At 46.6% G+C, this 13,925-nt stretch overlaps 1 protein-coding gene across 2 annotated transcripts in view; it reads left to right on the forward strand.

Moving 5' to 3' along the window:
* Window positions 1-13,925, forward strand: part of NEURL1B (neuralized E3 ubiquitin protein ligase 1B) — a gene marked incomplete at both ends in the record, with an annotated part of 136,180 nt that overhangs the window by 40,280 nt on the left and 81,975 nt on the right. Inside the window, one exon of one of the 2 annotated variants that reach the window (XM_084268528.1) lies at window positions 1,578-1,638. The exons of the other annotated variant lie outside the window; for it this stretch is intronic. Within the exon in view, the coding sequence (XP_084124654.1) occupies window positions 1,578-1,638 (61 nt within the window). Of the gene's footprint in view, window positions 1-1,577; window positions 1,639-13,925 lie in introns of those variants that run through there. 2 annotated transcript variants of the gene reach the window in all.

Raw genomic sequence — 13,925 nt, forward strand, 5'->3', positions numbered from 1 at the left:
GTTGACATGTAGATGTCTTTCTGAACACATGGTCTCAGATAATTAACCTCCACAGCACCACTGAGACCTGTAAAGGCATTGCTGCTCACAGCAATGAATTAGGTGAACTGCTGCAGGTCAGGGGGAACTGGGGCTGGGATTGGATCCAGTCCTCCTGAGGAACTATGAAGTCTGGCTCTTGAGGAATGTCTCCAACTACATCTGGAAAGTTGTAATTTCTTTTTTTTTTTTTTTTTAAAAAAAAGCTATTCATAGCACAGCCATTGCAGAAACAGCATCTATTTGTTCAGTGTTAAGGAGTTTCTTAATGGCCTGATGGAAAGGCTGCAGAGGATTATTCTTATAGCTGGAAGCCTCTAATGGCTATTGCAAACCTCTCCTCTGAGATGGATACATATTTGTACTGGGAAGCTGAATTAGAGCTTCTTACTCCGAGACAGCTCCAATGAGACTTGGGTAACCTCAACTGAAACTCCCCTGGGTAAACGCATAGTTGCCAGCATGAAATGTCTCTGCTCTTCCCTCGTCCCAAGGGTGACCAGAAGCATCTTGCTGGCCTCCTGGCTGACACCCTCAACAAAATAACACAGGACATAGGGTGGAGGTTTGGCTTGGATGCTGTCACTATGAAACTTTAGGTTCCTTATAGCCTTGGGAGGAAAAACACAGTAAGGAGGAAACCTTCATTGCTGTGTCAGACGTTTTTTTTGCACTGAAAACCACCTGCATCTCCTGTTACCTATTAATCGAGATGTTCAGCTGAGATGAATTCTCCCTGGCAGTGATGGTTTAAAGCTGGTTCCCTCCAGATCTGCTGCGTGGTTCACAACTTGCTTCTCTGTTCCTGCCTGCTGTTGTGTGCCAAGCTCATGTCATCCAGTGTGCAGAGCGTGGTCACGAAGGCTGGCAGTGCTTGCCTTGGATCCTGGGGCTTTTTTTGTGAATTAGTGCAAGTTCCTTCTGGGGGGGGGAAAAAAAAAAGCCTTAATTTCCCCACTCATAAAATGGAAGTTCTTCTCTAAGTCTTGTAGTACTTGCCAGATGTTTTTAGATAAACAGATGAAAAGCAGCTCAGAGGAAGGATCTTGGGGGATATGAATTAGCTATCGGCAGCCCTTCAACTAGAGTTAATGAGATGAAGAATTAATAACCCCATGGGTGGGTCAAGCTACACTAACTGTGGACCTTTTTGCATAATTGATGATCCCTGTGGTGCAGCAGTCCGCTTGCCAGTGTCCTGGCTTGGGTTATGAATGCTCAGTCACCTGGCACAACTGTAATGAATCCCTCTGTGCCCATACGGCAGGCAGGTGCTGCGGCTTCTCATTGGGGACCTGATCCTGTTCTTGCTCCTGGTGTTGGGTTTCCCTGCAGAAGACTGAGATGCAGGGGCAGGAGCTCTGCCTGCTCACCTCATGGGAAGGTTCTGAGAGCTGAAACCAGAGCCAGGACCTGCTGCTGGGGTCTGAACTGCTCCTTGGAGAGCGGGTGTGAGAGCGCTGGGGGATTTCTTGGCTTCTGCGATGGAAGCAGCCCTCTGGCAATAAGCAGCTGAGGAAGGAGGAAGGTATCTGGGCATGTACGGCACGATGTCTTTAAGGAATGAAGTGAAGAGAGGGGAGTACAGCAGCCTGCAAGGTAGGAATGCCAAATCTGCCCTAAAACTCTGTAATTAGCACATCCAGGTGTTTGGCACAGTGGCTGCCTGTTGTGTTGGGAATTCGTGCTGTCCGTGTATAAAAAGGAACAGAACACTTGGGTAACAATTACAAAAAGGTACTTAACCCCCCTGCCATCTTTTCTCGTGGTAGCTGTAGGACCTTGGTGTTCCAGACAAATTCTAGTGATTTTTGAGTTTGGAGAGAAAACCTGTGTGGTTTCTCCTGCTTCTGCAGCATTCTCCACTTGTGGTTGGTCTGTGAGCTGCTACAGCAGCTGATGCCTTCTGCTCCAGTAGCAACTGCCTTGTGCTTGGGGAGGTAAAACAATCTTCCTGGAGCGTTAAAATTGTCTGTGATGGAAGGGGCTAGACAGACAGTGCAAGTCACTGTTTGTGTTCCAGATAGGACGTGCTGCACCCAAAGCTGAGTAATGAATCTGAATTAAATTCCTCCTGGTGGGCTGATGCACCTCAACTGACTGCAGGAGCTGCCTAGGTTTACATGAGCTGGTGATGTGACTCTCGGTCATTTGGGTTGCTTTACTTCTGGACTACTGCTCCTAGGGGAAAACCTGCACTTTTCCCCACTGGTTTGGCTAGCAGGGTCACAGCATGTGGTTTTTGGTTTCTGTAGACAGCCTGGGCTGCCTCTGCCTGTCTCCTCCCCCAGCACCACTCCAGGTTCTGGCTGTGCTGCAAGTTGTGGAAAGGTCTAGCTCCGAGCAGGATGCTTTCCACACCAGGGCCAGCTTCTTAAGCTGAGTCTGCTTCCTAGCAAATAAGGTTGGATTTTGTTCAGGCTGTGATCTGTCGGCCCAGCTACTTGCTCTTCAACTTCTGCAAGGAAATGACTGATGTTTAGATCTTGTCCTAGTAAGTACACTTAAAAAAAAACCCCAAACCCCCCCAAAACTACATCCACCAAAAAAAGTTGAGTTTGTCTTTGCAATGTGACAGTTACCTCATGCTTTATTAGGACCAACAGGATTTTCCTGTAGTATGTCCTGGTCAGGTCAGATACTTAGAATTCTGAGAAGTTCAGGACCTTCTAGCAGCTACAACACATCCAAAGCCTTTGCAGGCACCTGCTATAATGATGCATCTTGTTAATTAGGAAGTGGGCACATGCAGTTTGGGGTACAACCTCCCCATCCCTGTGGACAGAACAGGGAGACAAATGCAGGAGGCCACTCATGTCCTGGTTATTTCCTCTGTCATCTTCAGGTTTCTTTTTTTACTCTGTGTTTTGTTGAAGGCTGTTTGGAGACTCTTGGGAAGGAACTGATTGTGAACGATTTCAGCAATTCTCATGTCCCTCCCTCCCAATACATGTCCTGCCACAAGAAGAGCCTTCATGGCTTTCAGATGATAGACACGGTAGGAAACTTGAAGGGAATGCAGATTGGCCACAGGTCATTGCTTAGGGCACTTAATATATTCATGGTTTATACCAAATTTTGTGTTTAGATGGAGCAGCTGTAAAAGTGACAGACAGTGCTGGTCCAGTGCCTTGCCACGTGCTGTCTAAAAGGAGTGAGACATGTGCAGTTCCTGAAATCCTCTGCCTTCCCAGCCATTAAAATGTGATTCATAAAGTGGTCAAATTCCTCCCCTCAGTCCTAGAACAAGAGAAACCACGTGTGCTTCTGCTGGGACAGTGAGTGTGGCCTTTCTGGAGCTCTTTAATAGACTTCTGACTGCAGAAATCATAAAAGAAATACCTTCCAAATTCGGTACACTAAACTGTTAAGAAAACTCAAATTCTGAGGGCAAAACCCCCCATTGCTCCCTTAGCTGAGTGCTTCCATCAGCCCTGAATCACCAGCACAAGTGTGTCCTTCAAGCTGCTAACCTTTCGCATCCATCTCCCTGTGCACCACTGCAATTTGCAGAAATTTCCTTCTGACCTCAAGACTGGTGACCTCCAAAAGCTCTCTCCACCGTGGTTACTTTCCAGGACTAGTCTACGTACATCCCAAACTTTTGGAAAGCAAATGCCCTTGTTTTAGGAGCACCTGCCTGAGGCTGTGTGTTCAGAATTAATCCTTGCAGATTTTCTGGAGCCAACTATAGTGTTTCCACTATAGTCGCGGTGCAGGGGGGAGGCACAGACACCATAGAGGTGTTGGGCATCATGTGCCAAAGCCCAGGCTGAGGGCACAGCTCCTTCCACTTCACCAGGGCTTGTGGGGTGTGTGTATGCAGAGCCTGGGTTCCAGACCGTGTGCTTACCAAAGCAGCTCTTCTCAACACTTGGAGCCAGGCCAGCTGTCTGCATTTCGGGGAGGGAGAGAGGTTCAAGGCACCCTTCTCGCTGAGTACCTCCCACAGCACGCCCAAAGCCTGCAGGCACCTGCTCCAACCATACGCCTGGTTGTTGTGGGTATGGGCTTAGGTAACAGCACAGCTTCTGTTCCTTTTGGGAAGAGACAGGGAGATGAATACAGGAGGCCACGTGTGCCTTAATTTATGCATTCTGTCATCTCCCTGGGTTCTCTTTATACCCTTCTTGTTTTGTTGAAGGCTGTTTGGAGACACTTGGGAACAAATCAGTAAGAGCACAGTACATGCTGTGCACTCGGTGATTAGCTTGGATGCAGGATAAACATAATTTCTCCAACTAAATTTATTTCTTTTTGGTGAGTTTGTTATCTGGTCACAGCCAGGAGGGGCTGAGACCAGTGAAATGCAACATGCAATGATACAGGGTAGGCTGTGAATTTAAAACCTTTGCTTGCCCACTCAGGCATCACATTTTTCTTTCCTCTTTTTTTTTTTTTTTCCTGTTCTTTTCTGTCCCCAGAATAGCAATCAGCTGGAGATCAGAGTTTCCTACCCACTGCTTTTCTCAGAGTTGTATTGGTATAGTGGCTGCTGCCTGTGATAATCCCTCCTCCAAAATACAGAGTATTTAAAATAGCCAAATTTGGAGTTTCTCGTTCCTTTTGTTTCCCCTCCCTATCTTTATTCAAGAAAAAAGCAAGACGTGGGTGAGTCTCAAAGGGCATTGCCCAAGAACCTTTGCCTCTGAGCTCACCTCCTGCCCAGAGTAGAGTCAAAGCGAGACAGAGGAGTGGCAGGAGTCCTGCAGAACATCGTCTGTTTGGACCTCTGGTCCCGTGCTTGGCTCGATTGCTTCTTATTTCAGGGCCTGGACCTTCCCACCTCGAAGGCTGAGGTGTTGGCAGCATGTGCATGTCCCAGGCACATGGTGTGCACTGCTCCTTCTTGCACAAACCAGACCTGTGCTGGTACACACCATCCCTCAGCCCGGCTCAGCCTGCCATGTTTATTGCCAGAGAAGACAGGTGATTTTGCTCAGTGATGTGTGTGGGGATTCCCTCTCCCTTTTTAAGGGTTTTAGTATTTTGGGTTTTGTTGTTTGGGGTTTTTTTTTTTTGCATTTTCCCTCCTTTTATTGGTAGTTTCTGATATTTTTGAGAGAAGACAGTGCTAACACTGAGAAGAATTAAGCCACCAATCAAAAAGCATGAGAAAAATCTCAAGGAATCAGAGGAGACTTGTTTTCATTCAAACTAGTGAATTCTGTGAAGTACAAGGAGGAAAACATGATCTTCCCTATTGTCATTTTATAAGCAACAGCCTGGACCCCGTGAGTGGTAGCATGCTGTGGGGTGTGCATGGGTGGTGGTGTGTGTTTTCGGGGGGGACTCAGCACCAAGGAGCTGAGTTCCCTGGGTCCAAGGCAGATTGGAGCCCGGGAGCAGGCAGAGTCTTGCTCTCATGAGATGCTTTTTCATCCCCCTGCCCCACCAGCCAACAGTTCTTGTTGATCTATGCACCTCTTAATCTTCTATTCCATAAATCAGGATGGGTTTAGTTGTTTTCCCCCTAATTTTATTTTAGAAAGAGTGAAATCTCTACCAATCTGCCAACCACAACAAATAGCTGAGTATCCTGTCGCCTGCAAGTCTATCCCTGCCAGCCCCTCTCTGGTCAGGGCTTATCTCTGAGGCTGGAGCCTGGTTTGAGGTTTGGATAACTTTGCATTTACAATTTAGAATACCACAATAAACAAGCAAACAACAGTCTCTTTCCCAGACACACACATATGGATGTACACATATACACGCAGAGCAATGCTTAATTCTTGCTGCCTGCAGGCCTGGGGGCTGTTTATATACAGCATTGCGTGTTTATATATGGAGTTCATCCCCTCAAGTGAAGACAGATTAAGCAGCGGGGTGAATAGACCAGTTATGTGAACTATGGGATTTCCAACTTAGAAATACTGCCAAGACCAAGCCAGACAAATTGGTAGCACAGCAGTGTTTCTCATTAATGTACATGGAAAGTTGTGCCTTGCTGATAATGCATAATAGTATCCTGTTGGGAGGTTTGGGAACCCATCTGGGAGCAGCTATCAGAGTGGTATTCCAGGCTGGGCTGAGTTGTCTTGCTTTCCTCTGTGTTCTCTCCTCTGAGAACCTTGAAGGGGGGGAAAAAAAAGCGTTCAACTCCCTTGCATTGACATCCTGAAGTCTGTGGGAATACTTGCCTCTGAGTGGTGTGGTTTGCTGAATAGAAATAAGATTATTACAGCCTCCCTTCCCTCCCCATGGCTGTTCCATGCTGTATGTGGTTTACTGGGTAAGTGGTTGTGGTTCCCATCTTCCATCCCAGGGCAAATTATTTCAAACTTGTAAATAAGATTACCTGCCATAATTGTATGTGGTGGTTTTTCTTTGCTGCTGCAAGTGCCGATGCAGAGATTTGTGGGTTGGCTTCTTTGGTATTGTGTGCAGAGCGCTCTCCTGTTCTCCCCAGTCTCTGCACTTTTAACACTTCTCCTTCTCCCAGAGAGCAGAAGAGAGCAACAGGCTTGTGGTGATGCTGGGCTGACCTGGGACTCAGTTGCCGATTCTGCTGGGAACTTCCCAGGAAACACTGGAGAAAAAGAACTGGGTCTCCATGTTCCCGCTCCTAAACACTTTATTTCCAAGATGGGTGGGGGGAACTGCATTCCTGGTCCAAACACTTGTTTATGGGAGACTCTGGAGCAGAGGGGTGTGTCACCAATGTCTGGCACAAAAGGTTACAGCCAGCATCAACCAAATAACAAGAGATGCCATTTGGTCTCATTGTTCAGGGACCAGTGTCAGATGGATGAAGAAAAATCCCAGCAATCCCTGGTGGGTTGGAGTGGGAGGTGCCCTTGTATTTAATTGTGGAAAGCGCTTTGCATCTTCAAATTGGCACTTGGGCTTCAGACTTGCTCTCCCTATCTGCTTGTGATGTGCACCTCCAGGATGCTGCGGGCTTTGCCCTTGTTTAAAAACGCAGCTGTTATTTTTGGCAGCTGTGCACGTGTGTCTCTGTGTGCTGGAGCTGTGGGGAAAACCCCTGACAAGGAGCACAATCGCACCACAGACGATACTGTGCAGGGGATTTTGCCTGCTGCTGGCCAGACAGTGTGGCTGGTTCCAGTGGCGTTTGTGTTGGGACCTTCTTGCCTTTCTTTGTGTTGGAGGAGGAAGCTGGCAAAGGGCTTGCATTGTTCGGAGATGGAGAACAACAACTCCTGGCTTGGGTGGGACCTGGCTGGGGCTTTTGATTTGCTCCATCGTGATGGACTTACAGGAATAGTGCATTACTGTGTCTTGGAGGATGATTAGAAACCATCCAATCTGTCTCTTCCTGACAGAGGCTGCTTGAGCTATGGGTTAGGCATCTCCTCATCTGGTGCACAAGCCCCTTCTTTTACCTGTCTGAAAGCATCTGCCTGCTACTTGCAGAAGTCAGACAAACACAGTGTCTTATGAAGTAATAATATCAACAGTTTCTGCATGTTTTGGGGCATTTTGCATCCCGTAAACAGCTTTCTCACTGCCCGTTAGTGACTGATCTATTCCCACATTGGCACTGGGATCAATGTGAGTATGCAGCTGCTTGGAGAGCTAAAAAGCTGTAGCTGGCATTATTATCTCCTTCCCTGACAGCATTTCCTGAGGGGGGTTATGTTGCTTCAGGACATGAATAATATGGGTCAGCCTGTCCCAAAATCAGTCTGAATTCCTTCTAGTAACTGTCACGTCTACAGCTGCCACGTTGCGCCTGACTGCTGAAATGACAGGGCAGAGATATCTGTGATTCATGGAAGGGAATAAGAAAAGTGATTAAAGTTAAGAGCTTGGACTCGGTGTAGAGATACTACAGAAATGTCCAGGAATGAGTAAAAAATAGTTTTGACCCTGAAAGCAATAATCTGCATGGGAAGACCTTGTCCAACAGGGCAGCTTGGAGTCCAAGTGGTGTCCGGATATGTATGAGGTGCCCCACTGCTGAAGGTCTTCAGTGGTCCCACACCCACTGCATAGCAACGACCATCCAGTATCCATCCATGTGCAGAATGGCCCTGGGTGAGTCCAGGAGCATCGTTCCCCTAGCTAGAGTAAATCTAGGGGAACATTTATGTACTAGTGACTGATTCTTAGCCATTGAGGAGCTGCACTTCACCACCACCTCACTATCTGGGGTTTTTTGTGTGCTTGTTTGGGTTGTTCTTTTTTTCTTTTAAGCATGCATGTTCCTCCTTCCCAAATCTTCTTGTTACCTCTGGTTCTCATCAGCAGCTGCCTGTGACTCTCTGCACCAGTCTTTATAGGTTCCCTGAGGGTTTGTTAGGCACAGTCTACAGTACTCTGCTGTAACCTTGCCTGAAACTCCTGCAAAGCAGGGTTACTTGAAGCTGGGAAGCTGCAGGCAGGCTTGAGCAACACCAGCTCCATGAAAGGGGGAGGCATGAGTTACGTGGCATGTACCAACTTCACGATGCTCTATGGAGGCAGAAGAATTGCCTTACTGCTGATAGGTATTCTCCCCTACAAGGGACAACAGTGGTTATTTACTGAGCAAACCCATCAGGGTATAAAAGCATTTCACACCCAGAAGTTGTCTTCTACTGAACTATGGGGATTTTATATTCCTTGAAGTCTGGCAGGTCTAGCAGCTCCCCCTCACAAAAATGACCCAAAGTGCCTCAGTAACATCAGTGCAATAGGAACATAGTTTTAGGGTTCTGTATCCACAGGGCAGCACTGGGTGATGCAGAGTGAGTGTTGCAGGCTGCCCTGTGCTTGGTGTGGGTTTGTAGAGCACTCCAACTTGGCAAGAAAGTCTTCTTGGCTGTTTAGTGTTTTTTCCTTTAGAAAGGCACAGTTCTTATCTTGTGAAAATATAGATATTTCTCCATAAAGACAGAATTTCCCTAGTTAAACATCCTGGCTCATCTGCTCCAAGAAACATCCTCTCTTCGTTATTTGGTGGGTTTTTTTTTTTTTTTTTGTGCCAGATTTTTGTAATTATTAAATAGAACATGAGACTGAAAATAACATTTTGAGAGTGGTTTGACTTTATAGAGATTTTAATTCTGTGAAAGCACCCTTCAGAGTTGCCATCCTCTGTCAGGAGTTGCATAGCAACTACCTGCCCTCTTAGGTCCTGTCTTGAACTGAATATTTTTTGTGGAGAAACTTGTCTTAAAAATAGATACTTTGCCCCCTTGTGTTATTTTTCACTGGAAAAAAATATGCAGTTGGTTGTATGGTTAAACTTTACACAAATTTTATGACAATGGACATTTCTTGGTATTTCTAAAATGTTTTGGTTTGGGACAGATGGATTAAAACTAAGTGTTGGACTAAGTGATGTTCACCTGTCATCCAGAGGTTTGAGGACTTGTCCATGGCAAGGGGGAGAATTTATTTCTGCAACTTACTTTTTTGCTTGAAGGGTGTTCCCTTGCCCCCTGTCCCCAGTGCAAAAGCTGCTTTGATCGGGATCCCGTGGGCCAGGAACCCAAGAAGGGTTCCACCTGGTGTGAAAAGTGTGCAAACCATCTCTTAGGTGAGCTCTTTAACTACTCCATTGGAAGATAATAGAGGAACTTCTCCAGCTGTCCTGGATGCTTTGCAGTCTGATCCTTTCCTTGTCTTTGCCAGAGTTTCCCAAGTGTTTTGCTCAGGGACAAACAAAACATTATGTCTGAGCTAGATTAACAGTTCATGTTTTTCAGTCCAGCAAGGAGAAGAAAATAAAATCATTTTGGGTCACTCTAAAATTAAATCTGGTTCTCTTCCTGGCCCTGTTTGCAGGAGCCAGAGCAAAGCACAGATGATCTGCACAGCTCTGTTTTAGGGCACGTGGACAGAGTAGGAAAGACAGAGGGGAAAAAGGCCTCATGGTCTCCAAGTGCCGTGTAACCTGAGGATACTTTACAGCGATTTAAGCTCTTTGGAGCAATTCCTACTTGCTCTAGGAGAGGTGGTGTGTGTGTGGAGGCTATCTTCTGAATATTGAGGGACATCAGTGGAAGGAGGCAGCAGGGACAGAAGAATTAAGAGGAGGCTGATGAGACTCATTTGGCTAAATGACAGCTAATGTGGGGGAGATTAAAACTTTTCACAGATGCTCATGGCAAAGGCTAGTACCAATGTGAGCTATACTGGAGCAGTTTTCCTCAAGTTTTAAAAAAAAGTTTGGCTCTTCTGCCTTTGTGACCCCCTGAGTTTAGCAGCTGAAGTCCTCCAGGGTGGCAAGGAAATAGCTTCAGTGATGGGCTGTGGGTGTAAATGCTGTCCCCTGCTCTGAAGGAGTGAACACTTGTAGCTTTCAAGCACAGCTGCTTTTCCTCCCAAACCCAAAGGAGCTGTGGTGCTACCAGCAGCATGGTCCCACAGTGCTACCCCCCTGCTGCCTTGGTCCTGCCAGGAGGAGCATGATGCACGTGTGCTTCCATCCTTACTCTTCTGGGTCAGTACCATATTGAGAAGAGAATGGGTGTAGACAACTGGTGGGGTGAAATGGGATTAATTTTTCTTGCCATGGGAGATTTAAAGTGCTTTTGACCTAAGGAAGGTGCTGGGTGTCCCCATGCATTACACACTTGCGATGAGGCTGAGCAAAGCCCCTAGAGATCAGCCCACTGTTCGTGAAGAACACATTCCTGTGTCTGAGTTGTGTGAGCAGTGGAGAGAGGGATATCATCCCCAGCTGAGCACTGCAGAGCTTCACTTGGCTGCCTCTTCTTGTGAAGTGATGGGTGGTATTTGCTGAGGCTGTGTGAGACCCAGAGCGTTCTCCATCCCACGGTGGCTCTGTGCTGCCTGCAGATAAAGGGGTGAAGCCTCTGCCCCAGTGCCTCTCAGGGTGGCAAGGTTTTTACTCTCTCAAGACAGCTCAGCCCTGGCTCTTATTTTTGCCCATAAGCTTATCTCATCTCGCTTTCTGTGAACTGTATAAATACCCATTCCAAACAGGACCTTCACAGTGTTTGTGCAAATATGTTTATATTTAGTTATGTCTGTTTTCTCTCCTGAGATTTCTCGGTGAAATTCATCTGGTAAATGAGCCTTTCATCCCCTAAGGCCCTACAAATTTCTTGTGCAACCTCTGTCTTTGTGGGTTTGCATTATGTCATGTTTTTTTTTTATTTAGGCTAAACAGATAACCTGGAGACCCAGTGTGTCTTCCCTCTTCTGTTAGTCCTTTTACGAGATCACGGGACTGAAATATGTTATGAAGAAAAATAAAAATTCCAAGTATCCCCGAGGAGGGGAAATAAAGGCAGCAGCAGGGATTTGTTAACATTTAGGCAGAATCAGCCAAAAGACTGACACTGTCCAGATGGAAAGACCCACTTCCTGGCTGTAAAGATAACTCACTAAAGGAAACATTAGCTCTGTGGCTGCATTGGCGACGAGAAGCACAGCCACTGCCAAGAATTCACCCCAAGCTTGGTGGGAGCTGCCTCTTTCCCTTGTGCTAAGGGTTCAAGTTTACTTAGTTGGGAAACATGCCTAGCATTTCCTGAAGAGAAATGGTGGTCTGCAAGGTAAAGCACTCAGACCTGCGAGAGCTGGGGCTAGGCTTTTGCTGTGCAAGAGACTGTGGATGACCATAGGGAAGTGGTGTAGGTCTATGTTTGCTGAAGTCTAGGTGCCCAGCTTCCTGCTGAACTGGGGGTACTGGTCCACTAAGTCATGTAGTGCTCTATGGCTGGGAGCTGCTGTTGGTGCCCTGGGTATTTGAGACAGTAAGAGCCTGTTGTGGTCACCTCTGTGACAGATTTCTACGCAGGGTGCTGGAGCCTACTCATCCTGAGCAGCTTTTTGGTATCTCAGCTTGGTGATGCCTCAAACCACAGCGATGTAGGTGTCAGATTTTCTAATCCTGTCTCTCAGTGGGTATTTCAGAGCTTCCCTTAGGAGGATGCTGCCTAGCAAAAGGGTGAGGTAGCTCTGAGTAAAGAGCAGGGGTTTTAGGTTTGGTTGGGGGAGTTATGTACAAGAGCACTGTGCTTGGTTAACCCCCTCTGAGCTTGCTTCATGGTGGGAATAGCTGAACTGGCTGTGCTGATGCTTCAGATGCAGCCAGTGGGCCAGAGGATCTGATGAGATTATGTTTGTCTGTGTAGTTTTCTTTCCCCAAGGTATTCAACAGCCTTTTAAGCTACAAATTTATCTGAGCAAATTGAATACCAGGCCACAGATCAAGAATTATTGGCTTCTAATTTAATGTGGAGGTGAACACAAGATGTATTGCAGGCAGTGTGTATTTAACTCTCCAAATTTAGACCACCTCACTAGGACGTCCATGGCACATTAATTAGCTTATTGAAAATGACTGAATTCATCACAGTCGCGATGCTTGGTCCCAGCTGGTGGGTGTGCCTCAGACTGTAGGTGTTTCACAGCTTTTCCTTTGTTGCCATGGCAGGGATAAATACTTTAATGCGTTTGGGGTTGGGTGTTTGAGATTTTCCTGGACATTAGATTGGATCTAATGCATAGGACAAATTTAACCGAATGTGTAGGATAAATTTAAGCCCTGGCTTGTTTGCTTCTTTTCTTACATTTTTTTGTCAAGTTGGGAGCTTTGTTCCACCTGGGACCCTCCCTCCATTACCTGGGCATGGCAGTTTTCTCTGAGTACTGGAAGTGAAATCTTGAAAATACCTTCTATGTGGGATCTATTTTGGCTTGGATTTTTATAGGAGTTTATACATTCATTTTTTTCCCCCCTCTAACAGGTCTGAATTCGAGTGTTTCTTGATTCTTTGCTTTACAGGCAAAATGACGTAAGCAATGGCACTAAGCATGTAGCTTCTCGAGGAAAACTAAGAGCCTCCCTGAGTGATTGAAGGGAAATGGGGAGGAGTATGTTCTTCTCTTTTTAGGATGAAGTTTTTGGAGTAGTTTGTCTGTTTCTGAAGGTTACAAAAGCCATGCAAACAATCAACCTTCCAGTGTTACGATGTGTCTGAGATGGGATTCTCAACCCACCTCACCATTCCTGCTGAGGTGGTGTCTGCTCACCACAAAGAGCTTCAGGCAGATGCTCCACACAAACTTCTGCTTTTTCAGCCTCAGCTGAGGCTGGAGCTATATCAGAAGACCAGGGCTGTCTTCTATCACATCCTTTTAAAGCTTCTCCTTGATCCAGACTTTCTCTCTCTTTTGGGTCAACTCACTCAAAATCCTCTGTGACTGGTGAGCCCTGGTGAGAATATTGTGTCCAGTTCTGGGCCCCTCAGTTCAAGAAGGACATAGAACTCCTTGAAAGAGTCCAGTACAGGGCCATGAAAATGATGGAGTGGAACACCTTCCTTATGAGGAGAGGCTGATGGAGCTGGGCCTGTTTAGCTTGGAGAAGAGGAGACTGAGGGGTGACCTTATTAATGTTTATAAATATGTAAAGGGTGAGAGTCAGGAGGACAGAGTCAGGCTCTTCTCAGGGATGGGCAGCAATAGGACAAGGGGCAGTGGGTGTAAGCTGGAGCAGAGGAAGTTCTGTGTGAATAGAAAGAGGAACTTTTTCCCTATGAGGGTGAGGGAGCAGTGGAACAGACTGCCCAGAGAGGCTGTGGAGTCGCCTTCTCTGAAGACATTCAAACCAGTCTGGATGTGTTCCTGTGTGATTTAGTCTGGGTGATCCTGCGGTGGCAGGGGGGGTTGGACTATATGATCTTTCAAGGTCCCTTCCAACTCCTGATGTTCAGTGATTCTCACAAACGGAAAGCAGCCCAGCGATTCTGCGTTTCTATTTATGATATTTCTATTGTCCTGTCAAAGCTGGTTAGGATCTGGCACATCACGAGTTGTTCACTATTGTCTTCTGGCCCCCTCGTTATGGGCATAATTTGTCATGTTGAGTTCTGGAATGGGTCCATGTTGCACTTACTGGTGTGTGGTTGCTCTTTGTAGCACACACAGCAGGGTTGGTTAGCCTGGCAGTGGGAAGAGTG

The sequence above is a fragment of the Gallinula chloropus genome, assembly GCF_964237585.1.
Source record: "Gallinula chloropus genome assembly, chromosome: 10".
NCBI lineage: Eukaryota > Metazoa > Chordata > Aves > Gruiformes > Rallidae > Gallinula > Gallinula chloropus.